Source organism: Pongo abelii, chromosome 10 (genome assembly GCF_028885655.2).
Source record: "Pongo abelii isolate AG06213 chromosome 10, NHGRI_mPonAbe1-v2.0_pri, whole genome shotgun sequence".
NCBI lineage: Eukaryota > Metazoa > Chordata > Mammalia > Primates > Hominidae > Pongo > Pongo abelii.
The window spans coordinates 94327300-94346903 of record NC_071995.2 but is presented as its reverse complement, the minus strand read 5'-3'; the positions used below and the strand labels follow the sequence as shown (position 1 = coordinate 94346903).

At 42.1% G+C, this 19604-nt stretch overlaps 1 protein-coding gene, 1 long non-coding RNA gene and 1 other non-coding gene across 3 annotated transcripts in view; all 3 read left to right on the top strand.

Moving 5' to 3' along the window:
* Positions 1 to 10364, top strand: part of LOC112135820 (uncharacterized) — a 64979-nt gene extending 54615 nt beyond the window's left edge. The window contains exons 3-4 of the long non-coding RNA XR_008512059.1: positions 6440 to 6639; positions 10010 to 10364. This is a non-coding gene — a long non-coding RNA (uncharacterized LOC112135820). The remainder of the gene's footprint in view (positions 1 to 6439; positions 6640 to 10009) is intronic.
* Positions 9468 to 9574, top strand: LOC112135882 (U6 spliceosomal RNA). The gene has a single exon (XR_002917116.1). It is a non-coding gene; the product is annotated as a U6 spliceosomal RNA (small nuclear RNA).
* A 1291-nt stretch (positions 10365 to 11655) lies between the features above and the next one.
* The window catches only part of NTN4 (netrin 4), a gene marked incomplete at its 5' end in the record, with an annotated part of 129392 nt that continues 121443 nt past the window's right edge, over positions 11656 to 19604 (top strand). Inside the window, 2 exon segments of the mRNA NM_001132088.1 lie at positions 11656 to 11861; positions 14641 to 15170. Of these exon segments, the coding sequence (NP_001125560.1) occupies positions 11807 to 11861; positions 14641 to 15170 (585 nt within the window).

Here is a 19604-nt window from a genome sequence, read left to right as displayed (position 1 = left end):
GAATTACACATTCTTTTCAAATTCACATGAAATGTACACCACAATAGGCCATATGCTGGGCCATTAAACATACCTTAACAAATTTAAAAGAATAGGAATTATAAAAATATGATCTCAGAAAAGTTAGCTGGAGAATCCCCAAATATCTGCAAATTAAACAACATGTTTCTAAATAACTCACGAGCCAAAGAAGAAATCTCAGGAGAAAATTTTAAATATTTTGAATTAAATGTAAATAAAAGTACAACTTATCAAAATTCACAGGACACAGCAAAAGCAGTGCTTAGAGGGAAATTTGTAGCATTAAACGCATATATTAGAAATGGAGAAAGGTCTAACTTCCTTAGGAAATTAGAAATTCCATCTTAGAAAATTAGTAAAAAGGGTGAAATAAAACTGATTAGCAAGCAAAGAAAAAAATTCAATTTTACACATAATCTAATAAAAGAAATACTAATACAAATATCACTTTTCACATACTAAATTGGAAAATTTATACTTTTAAAGTATAATATTCAATGTTGGTATGGGTGAGGTGAAATAGGCACCATACATTAGTGATAGTTGTACAGATGGATGCAGCCTTTTTGGAGAGAAATTTGACAATGTGGCCTAAATGTAACTTTTCTTTGACCTGATACTTTCATTTTAATGATGATAAGAAAATAAAAATTAAAAAAACTCAAATTAACAAAATGTTTAATTAACAGAGATAGCTATAAAACTATTATGAATAATAGCAAAAATCTGAAAATAACACAAAAGTATAATGAGGTAAATCCACTCACTGGAACAGTATATGACCATGAAAACTGATGTTTGTGTAGAATTTCTAATAACTTAATAATAAGTGAAGAAAGGCCGGTTGCCGTGGCTTACGTCTGTAATCCTAGCACTTTGGGAGGTCGAGGCAGGTGGATCACCTGAGGTCAGGAGTATGAGACCAAACTGACCAACGTGATGAAACCCCATCTCTACTAAAAATACAAAAAAGTAGCTGGGCATGGTGGCAGAGACCTGTAATCCTAGCTACTCATGAGCCTGAAGCAGGAGAATCACCTGAACTTGGGAGGCGGAGGTTGCAGTGATCCGAGATCATGTCACTGCACTCCAGCATGGGCAGCAAAAGCGAAACTCCATCTAAAAAAATTTAAAAAGTAAAGAAAACATGGAACAAAAATTGTATGACTAGATAGGCTAGATATAAGATTAGAAGGAGACATACCTAAATGAAAGCTGGTTTTGTTAACGGCGGAGGGTGTCCAGGTTCTTGGTTTCTTGAACAAAGAATTGGACAAAACACACAAACAAAGCAAGGAAGGAATGAAGGGTTTTATTGAAAATGAAAGTACACTCCACAGTGTGGGAATGGCGCTGAGCATAGAGGCTCAAAGGCCTCTATGAATTACACATTCTTTTCATAAAGAATTAACTAGGTATTTAAACCTAGTTAAATAACTAGGTATTAAACATAGTTTAAATACCTAGAGGATTCCATTGGTTACTTCAGGTACACCCTATGTAAATGGAAAGGATGAAGTAAAGTTACAAAGTCATTTACAGCCTATGCCCTATGGAGACGATACTTCCTGTTATAGCTGAAGTGTGAGTCAGCCTTATGTTCCCTGCCTCCAGACCCTATTTTCCTGCCTCAGTTTCTTTGGAGGATGGGTTTGCCCTACTAACTGCTTTTCTATTATTTCCCAAAGACCCATGATGAACACAGTGGTTTCACTCGTGGGCTTTGGAATCCAGTGGTTGGGTTACAGTCTCAGCCCTATTATTTACTAGCTGGGTGAGTCTCAGTTCTCATTTGTAAAGCAAGGATGACAATTGACAGTCTGTCCCTAGGGTAACTAAGAGGTCTGAAGGTGATCTTGTATGTAGAGTGCTTAGCACAGGGCCTGCTGTATATTAAGTCCCCAATAAATGCTAGCTATTTGTTATTGGTTATAATGAGGAAAAAATTTCTATCAAAAGTAAGCACATTAGGGCCAAGTGCAGTAGCATATGCCTGTAATCCCAGCACTTTGGGAGGCCGAGATGGGCAGATCACCTGAGGTCAGGAGTTCAAGACCAGCCTGGCCAACATGGTGAAACCCCGTGTCTAATAAAAATACAAAAAAAATTAGCTGGATATGGTGGTGCATGCCTGTAATCCCAGCTACTCAGGAGGCTGAGGCAGGAGAATCATTTGAACCTGGAAGGCAGAGGCTGCAGTGAGTCAAGATGGCACCACCACACTCCAGCCTGGGTGACAGAGCAAGACTCCATCTCAAAAGAAAAAAAAAGATAAGCACCTCGGGACAGGCTCACCCAGATTTGCACGGGGAAGTTTTCCTTTCTCTGTTGGACTCTATTGATGTATTTCTTTGAATGAGATGCATTTTCAAGATATTTATTTACTGATTGCAGGATATCTGGAGTTTACAAATGGGGCACTTAAATGTCCTTTTATATACCAAAAAACAGGACACACTGAGAAACAATAAGTATATTTATTTGATTGTCTTTGTGTATTTAAAAGTGCTATATCCAAGACTGTACCAGTGAGACTGAGAAAGGAATTCAAAGCTACTGACTTTAGCTACTTATTACCTCAAGTCTGCAGGCTGTGATTTTTTAAGTTTCAGAGTAAGAGATAATAATCTGTACTTCCTTCACCCTTCCTATAGGGTCATTAGTAGACTGGGAACTCCCCTGCCACTTCAGGATTCTTTTCAATGTAAAATTTAATATTATTTTGAAAGTGTTACTATAGCTTTAAAGGATTTCATTACCAAAGAAAGAATTCTGTTCATGATAGAAATATCATGCATTTTAAGAAGAATTCATCATTTTTTTTAAAAAAAGATTCCTTTTTCTCTGTTTGCAATAAATATTGTATTCATTCAAACATTTCTGAAGGAGGACAGATAGCGGGGAAATGATGTACTTTTTCTTTACGATGAAGGAATCTTCAATAGTTATGTTAGAGAGTTATGTTAGAGAGACTTACTACATGCATAAAAAAGTGCTTGGACTTCAGAGCAATTAATATTTTTGTATTAATTTGGCTTTAAAATTCTAATTCCTTAAATTTAGTGAGGAATATTTCTGTGAGTAAATAGCATTTATAAGTAGAGAAGGTCTAGGGTAGAACATTTGAGATGTTATTTTGTAGAGTGCTGAAACCTAAATGGACTTATATTTATTGTAACCTTGAGTGGCTATGGCTAATTGGCTTAAAATTCTTCTTCTTCTTCTTTTTTTGAGATGGAGTTTCACTCTTGTTGCCCAGGCTGGAGTGCAATGGCATGATCTTGGCTCACTGCAATCTCCGCCTCCTGGGTTCAAGCAATTCTCCTGCCTCAGCCTCCAGAGTAGCTGGGACTACAGGTGCCCGCCACCACGCCCGGCTAATTTTTTGTATTTTTAGTAGAGACGGGGTTTCACCATGTTGGCCAGGCAGGTCTCAAACTCCTGATGTCATGTAATCCACCCACCTCGGCCTCCCAAACCAATTTGCTTAAAATTTATTTACAGGTTTTCAAAATGTATTAATACCCTGAAACCATTAATTTGAGCTCTGAGATGGTACAGTTTTAATACTGCTTAATGAGGTTTTTCTAATGTTTCTGATAACTGAATGCCTCTTCTGTGATGAGGTCAATTATACTAAATTTAGGGTTGAAACAGATTGTGTCATAGATTTACCCTCCAAATTGCATTGTAATCTTGTAAGGCATAATCGTAATAAAAATATTCAGAAAGGCACTTGTATTTGAAATTGCAGCACAGGTTTAGGATCAGAAAGTGTCTGGGGTAATTAGGACTTATGGGTAAAACCAAACCAGAAGCATATCTAGCTTAATTAACATCTTGAACATATTCTACTATATTACATATCTTGAAATCCCACCTATGGACAAAGGATGTTTTTAATCAAATTGCTGCTTCAGTAGATTGTGAGCTTTTTTAAGCTTGATTTTCTAATACTTGGACAATAGTACTTTCTTTGAGCTAGACAAATTAAGTAGAATCTTTGTACTCTCAATGCTTGCATAAGAGTACTAGGCAAAGAAAAGGCTAAATTTGCAAACCCAACTTAGTCACCAAACCTAACGAGGTGTATAACCTTGACTAGGCTGGGGCCTGTGAAATAAAAAGTTTTAAATGGACCTCAGTTTTCTCGTGTCAGAAAAGGTTGGACTAATAACTTCCAAGGTCTTTTCCTATGCTAAGGTTTTATCAGGATAATTATGAATTAGGTAAAATTATAAATTTTATTGTCTGACTGTTCCACTAAGCTTCAAAGCCAGTTTAACCATCTGCTGGACATGACTGGTCTGCCATCCTCACTAAGTCAATCCGTTCCAAATGGAATCAGTCACCTCCCAAACCAACTACATTTCCTGATTTTCCTATTTCTGCAAAAGAGATTATTATTTTTTCAACTAACCAGATTCAGATCCCCCAATCCAAGTTACTTTTTTGTCCCCCCTCATCCACCCCCCACCCCCTCCTCGCCACGGGGTTCAAGTGATTCTCCTGCCTTAGCCTCCCGAGTAGCTGGAATTACAGGCATGCACCACCACACCTGCCTAATTTTTGTATTTTTAGTAGAAACGGAGTTTCGCCATGTTGACCAACCTGGTTTCGAATTCCTGACTTCAAGTAATCTGCCTGCCTCAGCCTCCCAAAGTGCAGGAATTACAAGCGTGAGCCACCGCACTGGCCCAAGTCATTTTTAATTTCTTCCCAGTCTTCGGCCAATCCCATGGTCAGTTACAAAGTTCTATCAATTTCTTTTTGGTTCTTCTTCAATTCCCCCCAACCCCTGTCCATTATCCCTATCCTCATCTTGGTGTAGACCCAGGTATTCTCATAAAGTAGCCCTTAGCTCACCTTCCAAGTCTTCTTTTCCTAATCTATTATGTCATTTCTAAATTATGACTCGGAGAACCTCCCAACACAAAGCAGCTTGACTTGCCAAAGCCTTTATTTGTTTGTCCCTCCTCTACTTTTTCTTCCCCATTCCATGGATCCCTATCAATCTCCTTCTCCTAACAGACTCCACCCATTCTCTCAGAGGCACTCTGTTTATTCACACCGGAGCACTTAGGCGACCACCACTGGCATGGCTGGCCCACACGCACCACCATATTTATCCATACCTACACAATTGTTAGTGTCCAGGTTCAGTCCACATCCTCCACGTGGTTTTTTTAACTTCCTCAGCCCACAAAGTTTCACCTATGCTAATAGCCTACTTTATATGCCACTGTTGAGGCACTGCCAGGCACTGCTTTATCATATCCTGCCTTAAGCTGTTATATTTTGTAGAATAAAAAATGGAATTGTAACAATCCTATGGTATTGCTGAAAGTTTAGAGGCCAGAGGAACAGTCATCTCTAATATTTTGATGTATTTCTTCCCAGACCTTTTTCATATGTATGTTTTCTGTTGTTATAATGAAAGTGGCCGGGCACTGTGACTCATGCCTGTAATCCCAGCACTTTAGGAGGCCAAGCGGGTGGATTGCTTGAGCCCAGGAGTTCAAGACCAGCCTGTGCAACATGGCAAAACCCCATCTCTAAACAACAACAACAAAAAAATTAGCTGGGCATGGTGGTGTGCACTTATAGACCCTGCCACTTGGAAGACTGAAGCAGGAGGATCATCTGAGCCCAGAGGTCAAGGTTGCGGTGAGCTGAGATTGCACCACTGCATTCCAGCCTGGGCAATAGAGTGAGACCTGTTTGAAAACAAAACAAAAACCAAAAACAATAATGAAAGCATACATACAATTTTGCTTCTTAGTTTTCTTTCACCCAATATATGAGAAAAAAAGTATAACTGAGAATAATAAAGTGATACAGGGGGTGCCATGAGAGGACAGAGGGGAAACTAACCCTGTTGGAAGAGGAGCCTAAGAAGGAAAGGTGTCACAGCAGTTATTGTCAGAACTGAATTTCCAAGGATCTGTCAGAGGTAGCCAGAAGGAGGAGAGGGTGTGCAGAAGCGAGAGGCATGAAGCAGTATTGTCCATCTTGAAGACTGCAGGTTGTTCACTGTGAGTGGCAAGGAACTGGGACATTATAGGTTTGGGTGCCAAGCCAAGCAACATGCATTTTATGTGCCAATGATGAGAAGCCACTGAATATGTTAATAGGTGCTTGGGCCAAACACATCAGTGAAATTGCTAACTTTGGATGACATACTGCTCCTGTAGTTGTCTACTTGATATCCAACCTCCCCTTCTTTCCAGTAGAATCTTGATTTTGTTAAGGGTGTCAATGTGCCCAGTTAAAATGCTTAGCTCTCCAGACTTTCTCATGGTCTGAAGAGCCATGTAACCCAGTTCTAGACAATTAGATATAAGCAGATGGGTGAGATTACTGGGAAAGCGTTTTAAGGACAGCTGGCATGTATCTTTTACCCTTTTCTCTTTTCTAGAATAAAAACACCATCCTGGAGGCAGAAAAACCATCTTGTGCCCATGAGGGAGAACACCAAACAAATCTGGATGACTTCCTTGAGTAGCTGCATTTATATTGGACTGTCTACCTCCTGAATTCTTGTCCTGTAAGAAAAATCAATCTCAATTTGGTTAAGCCACTGAGTTGGATTTTCATCAATTTCAGAAAAAGCAATAGGTACAGAAAGTTTTAGCTAAGAGCCATTTAGAGGGAAAAATATTTAAAATGTGTGTCAATATAATGCTGTCAATGGTAGCTATATATGTAATAACAACACAACTGTTCTTGGTTTTTGTTTTTGTTTTTTTAAAAAAATTTCTTGCCCTCATATAATTAATTTCAACATGAGAGAGCATGCATGCTTTTTTTTTTTTTTTTTAGAAAAGTATGGTTACCTTCCTGGAAGAGCAAGTGTATTTTCAAAGGCTCTCACTCCCTTCCTAGGAACGAGCAGCTGAACCCAGGAAGCACGTGAAATAAGAAAGAGTGCCCATGGCAGGAGGCTTAAGTTAAAGCTTAAGGAAATTCCCAAGATGATGTTTTTAAAGGGCATTCAAAGGGCACAGTCCAGGTAGAAAACAAAATCTAGGATTATTTTAATGAAAACAATTCTCCATTTTATCTTCTCCCAATAGTCTTCTAGTTCAAAGAGAGATAAGACTGTATTCATGGAAAATTGATGGATAAGCAATTAGTTTTTTTTTATCTGAAAACACAGGTCCTATCTTCAGTGTGTATTTATTGTATGATCTAAGTTTGGCACTTACATCTTTCATCTCACTTTCTCTTTGTATAAATGGGCACAACTATTCCTGTTCCCTCCCACACATTGATGCTGTGAGGATAAATAAGATCATGTTTATACTTCCATGGAGAAAAAACACTAGGTATACTAAAAATATCACTATTTTTGGAGTCTTTCTTTTTCTTGGAAATGTATAATAATGCCAGTTGTAAATAGTATTGTTGAAGAGTCAAATTTTCCATAAAAGTGATCAGCTTTTCAGAAAATAGGTAATTAGTCCTTTGAAAACTAAAAGTTTCTTTTAAAATTTGTAACCATTTTTCAAACTTAGCAGCTTAAATTTGTTGATTTATTCTTCGAATTCATGTTTATTGAATGCGTACTACATGCAATGTATTTTAATGGAAATATTTCCCTCTGGTAAAACAAAATATATTTTACCTTTTATTGATGAGTCTGTAAAATACCAATATATGAAAAAAGGATTTTAGTTGACTTCAAATATACCAGCCAACATCACATTAGGTTACAGAAATATAAGCCATAGAGCTAAGTTAAGGAAAATGTTAGTTCTATTCTATGTTGATCAGACAAACCTGGAGTTGAGTTCTAGGTGCACAGTGTAAGACAAGCTGAAGTATATCTGAAAAGAGGTGATTAAGATGGTGAAAAGTGTGGGAATCCTGTCATATGGGTGTTTAAACTAAAAGGATAGTTAAGATGAAAATTATTAAAACTTGACTTTAAATCATTGAATACCTACCAGAAGAGAAATTGGACTCATTCTGTATGGTTGCAGATGACTAAATTATGAACACAGAATTTTAAGAAGAGAAACATCCCACTTAAATAGAACTGTGCCAAAAATGAGCAGAATTGCCTTTGAGGCTTTTGTTTATGGAGATTTTTAGAACAGAAACTGGATGACCTTTGGACAGAGGCTTTGTGGAAAGGGGTTTTGAGGGAGTGAGAAGTTGGGCTCAAGGGTCCCTCCTGATTCTGAATGTCTTACGCTCCACTAGGAACCTCACTTACTCTACTAAGTTACAGGAGAGTGATGCCTTTATAGCTTTTTGGTGCTTGTTTCTGTACTAGAAGGCCTCAGACTGCTGTGGATGTTTTGGTTTTGTTTTTGTACTTATGGCTGCTTTTTAGAGTTTTCCCATCCTTCTCATTACTAGATTGCCTCAGTTTATCCCCTGTCTTTAATAACATCCTGCTCCATTCTAATCTGTTACTTCTAATAGGCTGTGATCTAGAAAGATGTCATAACCAAACTTAATAAAAATACATGAATGATTTCAGTGAGGTCCTGAAGGGCTCTCCTGTGAGTAAAGTCTTTGGTGCACAGAGTTTTGCCATTTATTTTATTTTATTTATTTTGAGACAAGGCCTCACTCTGTTGCCCAGGCTGGAGTACAGTGGTGCCAACACAGCTCACTGCAGCCTCAACCTCCCAGGCTCAAGCTATCCTCCCACCTCAGCCTCCCAAGTAGCTGGGACCAGAGGCATATGCCACCACGCCTGGCTATGCCATTTATTTTAATTTTTAAAGACCCTTTTAACTTCCTTTCAAGTTCTCAGGAATAGTCTAGATTTAACTTATCAATTTTGTGGTTTCTGGGAATTGTTATTGAAATTCTGTAAGTTTGCTAAGCTTCCTACTAATTCATAAAATTACAAAATATTCTGAATCCATGACTGATGTTTTCAAAAACAGAACCATAGGCAATAATATACTTATCCAAGATTTTTCTTAGGTAGGTAACCTTTTCTTGGATAGCTTCTTCAAAATGAAAATATCCTTTGTAACTAAACTGGACTGTATAAGCAAATGATGTTTGTTAGAATGCTGACTACTTTTCTCTCCTGAGCTTTTCATATAGATAGTATTGGTGTCGAATGTGCAGATTCCTTTTGAATATGGGAAATCATTCTGATATAACTGGTTTTCTCCTTAGTCCTTAGCCTCCTTAGCCCCTTAGTATATAACAATGGTTTTAACATAACTCAGTCAAAAACATGTAATGAACACTTATTGTAGGTGTTCTTGGCTAAGAATAAGGAAGAATATCAGAAAAACATAGTAATGTTTTGTATAAACTGAATATTAAAGACTGTTCTACCATTAGAGAGCTTTCTGTCTTGTTAAAGGAAATAAGAGCCAGTTATTCAGCAATCAAAGAAATATATTATCAATGCAGGATTCGTGCAGACAGTAAATGGCTTTGAAATTTGTAATGAGATATGGAGTAGTTCTGTGATTGCTTTGGCGGCACATATGCTAAAATTGGAACAATACAGAGAAGATTAGCATTGCCTCTGCATGAGAATGGCATACAAATTTGTGAAGCGTTCTATATTTTTAGCAATATATTGTATTCTTGAAAAATGCTAAGACAGTGGGTGTAAAGTGTTCTTAAATGCATGTTAATATACAAAAATGCATATGTTCATTGGCTAGATTTAGTCATTCCACACTGTATACATATTTCAAAACATCATGTTGTACATGATAAATACATACAAGTTTATTTGTTAATTAAAAAACAGAAATGGATTAGTTCTGCCTAAACATACTAGACTCAGAAGTTAATAATAAATGTGCATCCACCCCTTTGTTTAATTTGCCTTGGCTATTAAGTTAACATTTATGCTAAGAACCTTTGGCTGTTATAGTTTCCTATCATTTATTTGGTAAAAAGATTAATTGGAGAGGTGTTTCAATGGCTCCATTAGGAGATATGAAGAAAGCCCCACCATTGCCAGTATTTGAGAACTCAAAGGGTTTATTTTCTAAAGCAGGTGATGCTACATGAATTGCTGTCCACACCTTCTGCTACTTTCCTCTGTTGGCCAGAAGAATAATTTTAATGTCGCCCAAATGGATCATGCTGACCTCAACCCAGATCCCCCTGGGAGATATAAACTTCTTACATGTTCCTGGCTGGGTCATTGTAAATAATATCTACATGTATCCCAAAGCTCTGAATTATCCTCATCTGTAACAGACACAACGACTAAATGGTATCTGGAACGTAGTTAATTTTCTGGAAAATATTCAAAGGAACAAAATGAACACTGCAATACAAAATTGCTGTCGACTTAACTTTTGCCAATTTCCCTGGATGTGTAAGTAGAATTATATTTTCACAGCACTTGCAAAAATCTCAGACTCAGCTGCTATTTAATCTCTTTCCAGAAGCACCAGCCCTGAGCAATCCTATCTGCAATTAGCTGCGTGTGGTTGCTACTAAATTGCTCCCCATAAGTTAGTTCCTAACACTGTTTCACGGCACAGCATACTCTATAAAGTGAGAACGCTTGGAAGGACCGAAGAGTTCCCTTTGTCATGCCCCTGCCCTGCCTCTGGACAAGGATGTTCTTACACTGCCCACTAGCTAATCCTGTGATCCTTTTCTTTCAGCACCTTGAGTTTGAGTTAGGCAATACCTCTTACACCAAAGTGGGCACACCTTCGGATCATGTAGGCAGCGATTGTTTAGCCGAGACATCCCCCTACCCCCGCAAAAGGCAGCAGAGAAGGGGCGAACGCCGCATAGCAGTTGGCGCGCTCTCACTGCGGGTGACCCGGGGCTGGGTTGGGGTGTTCCGTCCCCGGGTCGTGGGACTCCCCGAGAGGGGGTGGCTGGAGGAGGAGGGAGGGCTTGTTTCGCTGGGGGATGTGGGAAGTAGGCGCTAGCCTGTTTCGCGGTTTTTTAAGCCCCTTGGCATGCCCTGACCTGATCTAGGGGGAGTCTACTGCTCTTAGGAATGTTCCGGGAGAAGGTGGGAGATTGCTTCCCAGGGGAGGCCTGTGGGTGCTGCAGGGCACCAGGGGGGTCACCAGGGAGATGCAGGGCGCGCGCCAGGAGGGGCGCCAGGGCAGCCGGGGGCCAGGCTGAGGCGACCGGGACCAGCGGGCAGCGGGGCGGCGGGGGAGCCGGTCGGGGCGCGGGGGACCCCTCCCCGGGCGGCAGCGGCGGCGGCGATCCGGTCCCGCGGGCTGCGCCGCCCGGGCTGTCAAGCGCGGGGGGCGGGCGGGAGGAAGGGGTGGAGGTGTGAGGGGAGGAGGGCTGGCACCGGAGCGCCGCGGCGTCGGTGCAATAAAAATGCATCGCATGGAACTGCCCGTGGAGAAGGACGGGACGGAGCTGGGGCAGCCAGAAGAGGTGGGAAAAGCGGAGGAGGACGCCCAGGAGGAGGCGGCGGCGGCGGCGGCTGCGGCCGGGAAGTGAAAGGTCTCGCAAAGTTCAGCGGCGGCTGCGGGCGCCGAGCCCCGGGCTAGCGGCAGACTAGCCCGCAGGGCCGCTCCGCGGGGCAGCGCAGCCAGGCCGGCTATGGTCCCGGGGCTCCCGCCGCCCCCCAGGTGCCCGGGACCCGCCAGGCCGGTGCGCGAGGGTCACCCCACCTCCCCGCGCGGTCCCGGCCCCTGGCTCCCAGCTGCCGGCGCCCGCTGACCGAGCCCGGCGCCCCAGGAGGAGGAAGAAACCAGGGCCCGGGTCCCTCCCGAGGACGGCGGCGCTTCATCCCGCAGCCCAGAGGTCTCGGCTCCCTCCGGCACCCGCCCGGCCCGGCTGCTCCCGGCTCCTCCCGGCCATGGGGAGCTGCGCGCGGCTGCTGCTGCTCTGGGGCTGCACTGTGGTGGCCGCAGGTGGGTGGTGACGCGGCGGGGCCCCCACCCCTTCCCTCGCTGCTTCTCTAACCCATCTCGGGACTCGGGGGTGCAGGGGAGCCAGGGCTGCGAGCGCAGAGCGCTGCTCCCGAGGGTGAAATGAGTGGCCATGTTCCGCCTCCTTTCCCCGGGGCTCCGTAGTTTCAAATACTATTGATTTATTTTTACAACTAGGATACACATGCTCTTGAATAACCAGCTATCCTGGGTGCGCCCTGCCGGGGATACTGCGACCGGGGTTTCTTTCTTGGTTTGGCTTGTTAAAAAAAACTGCTTTTCCACTTGGTGAGGGAACAAAGGACCCAGCTCGCCATCCCCCGGCACTTCATGGCCTAAGGAATGATGAGGAGGGGTGGCCCAGCGACCCTGGGCGCGCGTGGGCCGGGGCTGGTCTCTGGTGGAGGCCGATCGCTGGCGTCCCTGACCTGGTGCTGGGTACTAGAGAACCAGGTAAGGACACCTGGGGCAGGGCTGAGCGCCCTCTCCCCGGAGCAGTGGCTGGAACGCAGAGGGACTCCTGGCTTGGACGATAGGTGTTGATCACCCTGGGCTTGCATTGAGCTGGCTGGCCGCCCCTGGGGAATTGGTACCCTGGCAGAGACTCTGCGGGAGGTCGGAGGCGGGTCTGCTCCCTGGCTCGGTAACTGGACAACCGGCGGAGGCGGAGGCAGATGCCCTCTCCCTCCCACTCCCATCCTGCCTTTCTTGGGCTGCCCTAGGCCACTGGCTCCTGGCTCGTGGTTTCTGTATTTGGGAACCCCTTCTGCTCCTCTCCCTCCCTCTTGCGGGTCACCTGGTTTCCAGTTAGGCGTAAGCGCAGCCCTGTAGGTGAGGGGGAGAGATGTGAGGGAGTCTGCAGACACCCAGTCTCTCGTGCGGATCTCGCCTGCTTCAGAAAGGGGCGCCTGGGCTAGAGGGACTCGCTGGTGGCTACAGAACATTGTCGCACGCATCTCCTCCCTTGGGCTTCCACTCTTCCCTGAGGGCCGCTGGCACCCAGCAAAATCCAGGCTTTCCAGTCGGCATCCCAAACCAGTCCGAGTCACAGGAGCATCCTTAGTATCATTGAATAGTCACTTGAGGGACTCCAAGTATTTTGCCCCAAGGATTCTTTATCTGGCTCAAATCTTTTCTGGACTTAGGAGTTTAGGGGCATTTAAAATTATTGGATATTTTTCCCAGGGACCTATTAAAGGCCTAAGATTTTACTTTAATTCTTGCACTCTTAAAAGATGAGCTTTAAAAAAACCTTTTCCTTCTCAAACCACATTATGGCAAAAACATGCAAGCCATTGAAAGGTTGTAAATAAACATCACAAGGCAAGTGTTTCAAGTCAAAAATACTTGTATAGGCAGTATATGATTTTCCCTGAAATTTTTTACAGGTGAGTCATAGCACACTGTGTGTTTGTGTGCTTCTGGCCACAAGCAACTGTTGCCCCAGCTAATGAGAAAAGTGGCAAACAGAACCCAGGCATAATGCACACTTTAATTTGACATTTAAAAAATAATGCCTAAGGAAGCCCTTTAGTTGCAAGGCTTTGTGGGGTTGGCCATTGTCAGTGTGTGAAATGTCTCTGTTGCAGCCTAAGCTGTCATTTGGCCTCCTCCAATCCTTACTGTGATAACAGTTCAGAGGTACTGCTTCTTAAGCAGCAGAAACATTCAATTAGCCAGAATTTAAGGGTTGATTTCCTTTTCCCTCTTTCCCCCTCTGTTTTAACCTTTAAAATAGATGATTTTTGCTTAAGGTATTCATAATTAAAATGACAAACCCAAATCAAAGGATTATAGTATGTACTCAGAATATTAAGTGGATAATGTTTATCATTTTAAGTCATTTTAAAACATTAAAGTCTGTTGGACCTTTGGGAGGAAGGGTGTGTTTTTTAAAGAAGGTGTTGCAGTTCACAGATAATATTTAAAGGTGCTGTTAGTGGCTGCCAGACTGTAGACACTCTCCTGTTAAGCAAACAGTTAACTACTATATAACCTGTCACAGGTAGAAACCCTGAAGAGAGAGCATGTAAAATAAGCTTTTCTGCCATTTGGCAGTTCAGAGAGTTTTTTCCTTAGTTATGTTTACGTAATGTTAGAAATTGATAGTGCACATCTGAACTCCAAAGGTCTCTAGCTTTGCCTCCCTCTAAATGAGGACCCATTGTATATTTATTAAATATCTCATATTGCTTTTCCTAGGGAATCTATCCCTTCACTGGCTTAAAAATATAAAGAAAATAGAATTCCACATTTCCTTCTAAATACATTCTCATAATAAACATGTTAAATCATGTGAAGGACTCACATTACATTTGAAAGACTAACTTAGGTGGTCTCAAAAACATGGTTTTTCGATAGTCATGACTTGAAAAACACATCAATGTATTTGAAATACACAAAACATTTATAAGGCAGAGTACTTGAAAAATTTTAGGCCAATCATCTTCACCCTGGTGCTTCTATTTTCCCTCCTCTTGCCCTCTGCCTAAAGTGTTTGTTTCTCTGATGTGAATTTTACATCTGAACATAAAAAGCAAATACACACACACGCACACACACACGCATACACGAATGCATTGTGAATGCAGAACAGTGTTCATGCTCAAACATGAACATGGTGGAGCATCGTAGACTTTGCCATTTATCCAAAGTCTCAAGCGCTTTAGGGGAGATCCTTGACTGTTGTCGATGGACTAGGTGGCCAAAAGAGCTTTCCAGATGGGTTTGTCTTGCATCACGCATGCTTTCCCTTTCTTAGGACTGAGTGGAGTAGCTGGAGTGAGTTCCCGCTGTGAAAAAGCCTGCAACCCTCGGATGGGAAATTTGGCTTTGGGGCGAAAACTCTGGGCAGACACCACCTGCGGTCAGAATGCTACCGAACTGTACTGCTTCTACAGTGAGAACACGGATCTGACTTGTCGGCAGCCCAAATGTGACAAGTGCAATGCTGCCCATCCTCACCTGGCTCACCTGCCGTCTGCCATGGCAGACTCGTCCTTCCGGTTCCCTCGCACATGGTGGCAGTCTGCGGAGGACGTGCACAGAGAAAAGATCCAGTTAGACCTGGAAGCGGAATTCTACTTCACTCACCTAATTATGATGTTCAAGTCCCCCAGGCCGGCTGCCATGGTGCTGGACCGCTCCCAGGACTTCGGGAAAACATGGAAGCCTTATAAGTACTTTGCGACTAACTGCTCCGCTACATTTGGCCTGGAAGATGATGTTGTCAAGAAGGGAGCTATTTGTACTTCTAAATACTCCAGTCCTTTTCCATGCACTGGAGGAGAGGTAAGGACACCTGTTTAACTCTACACTGTAGGTAAGATAGAAAAATGTTACCAGCCCGCATTTTTTTTTTAAAGCATGAAGCTATACTTGTAGCAACATGAATGAAATTAGAATTTTTCATGAGCTTTATTTGTCATAAATTATTTCTTACCCTTACATATGAATGTGTAGTCATTTTCAAGCAGATCGCCCACTGGCTGGGTTTAAGTCAGTATTCTAAGATTCAAATTTTTCACATTACAAAAAAAGAGCAGACACAAATCATCACTCTAGAGGCTCCTCATTGCTTCAGTTCTCGGGACTACTTACTGTGTTTCTGAAGGGGGAAGAGGGAAGAGTTACTGAGACAGTCTGTTCCTGGAGCCCACACCGGTATCTTCCTGATACTGTTAATATAAATAGGAAGTAAATAAAAACAAAGCCAAGAAAGAAAAAAATCTGTTTGACAGAAGGATACTTTTGCATGACAGTAGCAAACAAATGAAAGTAGTTTCTTTTAACATACGAAGGTTCTTCTGGGCTCACAGACACATGAATTTCAGCTTAGGCCATCTTCAACTCATTCTGCAAAACAGCCTTCTTAGCTACTGATCCAATTTCTATGTGGAATGTTTTCTCTTTAATATTCCTTTCTCCTAAGGGAGAAACAGGTCTTTTTTTAGCTCTTCTTAACTTATGTGGCAATACCTTGAAAGGCTCCCCCCAACCCTCAGGTGTATGAGAACAGAGAAAACTGAATAAAAGCAGATTAAGAGAATGTAATACTTCAATAAGTAGATGAAGAAATACTGATTCAGGAAAAAGAGAAGAGAGTATAATCATTCTAATTCTGGTCCATGTCATGAATATACAGACTAGATGAGTGGCTTTCAACTAGGGGTGATTTTTGGCCCTTCTTCCCTGGGGACATTGGGACACTTGGTCATATCTGGAGACATTTTCGCTAGGAGGAGGAACACCACTGGCATCTAGTAGGTGGAGGCCAGGGATGATGCTAAACCTCAGACGATGCACAAAATAGCGCTCCCCACCCCATCCGCAACCAAAAATTATCTAGCTCAAAATGTCAATGTACTGAGGTTGAGACAGCCTGGACTGTTAGGCATATATCCAATACATGGATCACAATGGCTACAGAAACTAGGATAAGCACTCTTCTAGCATCCTTTATATAACTATTCTCAGACTTCCCAGGTAGTTGTGTATAATCAGCATGTATTGACCCCCTCAGGCACTGTATTCCATGCTACTAATTCTGCTTTTGGTGTGGTACGGGGGGGTGCTTGCCAGGGGCCTGATGAAAAGGTTGGTTTGGGACCTCCTTTCCCCACTTCCATAGATACATGGAGACTTTTGCCATATTATTCAGCTGCTTCTTCTGTATGCACCTTGAGGAGACCAGCAAGAATAGTGCTGCTGGCACCAGAACCAAGTAGGACATGGTGCAAGCAGCACACCGACTGTTTTCCATTCTTCTTCACGGTCCCCAAAGTTGGCTGAATATTGTAAGCCCATTTGCAACCTGTCATGATGGACATTTTTAAAGATACCAGGACAGGAAAGAGACAGATAAGTTAGACTCATTGTTTTGTTATGTGGAGAACACTTTGTGCTGAAAACAAATGAATGGCTTGAACTCTCAAATTGCTTTGGAATTGATCCTCAGGCTCATATCGGCTCCTTACATCTCAGTGCTACTGGGCCTTGTGTATCTATGAAGTTGCAAAAATACAGTTTTAGTAACCAGATGGCAGGCATGCTCATTTAGCAAATATCACATTGAATTTATTGCAAATTTATTGCCACAGTCCAGCAATTATTTAACGATGACTATAGTAATCTCTACTGGGCCTTGTTTATCTATGAAATTGCAAAAATACAGTCTGAGTAAACAGATGGTAGGCATGCTCATTTAGCAAATATCACATTGAATTTATTGCAAATTTATTGCAACAGTCCAGCAATTATTTAGAGATGACTACAGTAACTTTGAACTAACCTATATGGAAATACAATCTTGTCTTTTTTAAAACCAACTATTTATTGTCATCAATGTTTATATCAAATTCCAAGCAGATAGAGACTAACATTTATGTAAGTTATTTCAGTGTACAGATACCTTCTAAACCTAGTTCATAAGTGTTTTTAATTGTAGTTGTTATTTTAGCAGACTTTTTTTTTTTTGAGACTGAGTCCTGCTCTGTTGCCCAGGCTGGAGTGCAGTGGCACAATCTTGGCTCACTGAAGCCTCCGCCTCCTGGGTTCAAGCAATTCTCCTGCCTCAGCCTCCTGAGTAGCTGGGATTACAGGTGCACACCACCACACCCAGCTTTTTTTGTATTTTTAGTAGACATGGGGTTTCACCATATTGGCCAGGCTTGTCTTGAACTCCTGACCCAGTGATCCGCCCGCCTCAGCCTGCCAAAGTGCTGGGATTACAGGTGTGAGTCACTGTGCCCGGCCTCAGCAGACATATTTTAATGGTGAGGAAAGCATCAAGTGTGACCTAGTTCCCTCTAGAGCATTATTTGCAAGTGTAAAGTGTAAAGAAGTCATTATAGAATTTCTTCTTTACAGAGAACAGGTTTGGGAAGTAATCTTTCTCTCCTGAGTTAAAGAATGGAAGAGTCTTTCTCTAACTCAAGGACTATAGGAAGCCTCCCCAGAAGTGATTATTGCCTTCCTCTCCTCTGTCATGTTAGAATATAAATCAGTGCAGTGCTACAAATTTATTTTGCAGTTTCAACTCCATGTCACCAATTTCCATCTTTGAAAATTGTGTGCTCAGAAAAAGAAGCTAGTCAATCTAGTTTAAAAATAAGAAGCCTCAAATTTCATTTATGGCTTATTTGTAATATTATAGACCTATATTTTCCTCCATTCTATATAAGACTTAAGACTTCTCTAGGTATTATCCTATTAAGTAGGCTAACATAAATATATGCCAGACTCAATTTGTTTCCAATGTTCATTCAGAAATACTGCTTTGGGTTTTGAGAGCCTGGAGCTTCATGTCTAAAGAGTCAGCTACCTCCATCAACAGAGTGGAAGGCACCAGTCATCCAAAAGAGGACTTCAAAAACATGGGCCCAAAAATTCACCCAGAAGAACACTTTTTAAATAGACATTATACCTGCTATATAGAAACTTCCTAAACTGCCGAGCTCTTTCAAAGAATGGGATATGGCTATCCTAAAACGTGTCTCCTTCCTGGGAGATGAGATTGAGTCTTGAGTTAAAATAATTTGCCCAACAACATACTGTTAGTTACGTGACAGAGCTAGGACTAAGTCACAAGTCTTCTGACCTTAAGTCTAGTATTTGTTCCATAAAATAAAGGTCTCTCCCTCTATTTGTGACCCCCAAGAACTACTGGTGGGGAATATCTTATATCTCCCTCCTCCCTCACTCTCTTAAAGCCATTTGCTGCTATTCATTTGGAGATGACATGAAGGTAAAATGGAATTTGCCAAACAGTTTTCTCCTGAGCAGTGATGTCCTCTGAGATGGCAGTGGTATACTGAGAATAAAAGATCCCATTGTTAACTTAGGCTGGGAAACACTGACTGGGTTTAACAAATTGAAACATTTATAAATACATTAATATTCTCATTATGTACCCTGTATCCCCAAATGGGAGATTTAGGATGTGACATTCCTGGACTTACTTGGCTATGAAACCCTCTTTTAGCAGAATTCGTTACTATCTTTCCGGACCCTAATGATCCACAGAGCACAGCGTGGGAAATGCTGATGTGGAGGTTTAAGTGCTCCCAAAACCCTGGTGAAAGGCACAAACAGGCCTGGGGCTAGGCATCCTTGGATATCAGGACTCTGTCCATTGGGAGCTTAGCCTCCTATGTAGTTGGAGCAGTCTCTAATAACAACCTTGAGGCTAAAAATGATGGGTTAATTAGGCTTTTTTCAGGATGTAAAAGAAGCACTCTCAGATTACCGCTGGATACAGCAAACACAAGGAAGTGGGGAGATGTAGCAAACCATCTTAGATGCCACACAGTCAGGCCTCATGAGACTGGAATTGCGATGATCACTGTTAGGAAACAGTATCTGTTCAGTGTGGCCCAACAGTAACTCTAAAGGGATGTAGTTACTGTCTCCTTAGAAGTGAGCATGACTTGCTCCCTGTTCTATTAACTCTTTATTAAAAGAATTCTATTCAAAATTGGATAGCAACCAACCAAAGCACACAGATTTTTAAAATTTTTCTCCAGGGCATTATGAAAATATACCATTCAAAGGCAGGACTGTAAAGTCAGAGACAGCAGTACAGAGAAGCCAAGAACAGAGGGCGTAGCTGGGTCTCAAAGTAATCTTTGAATAGAAAAGGATTATTAGGCTGGGCACAGTGGCTCATGCCTGTAATCCCAGCACTTTGGGAGGCAAGCAGATCACCTAAGGTCAGGAGTTCAAGAC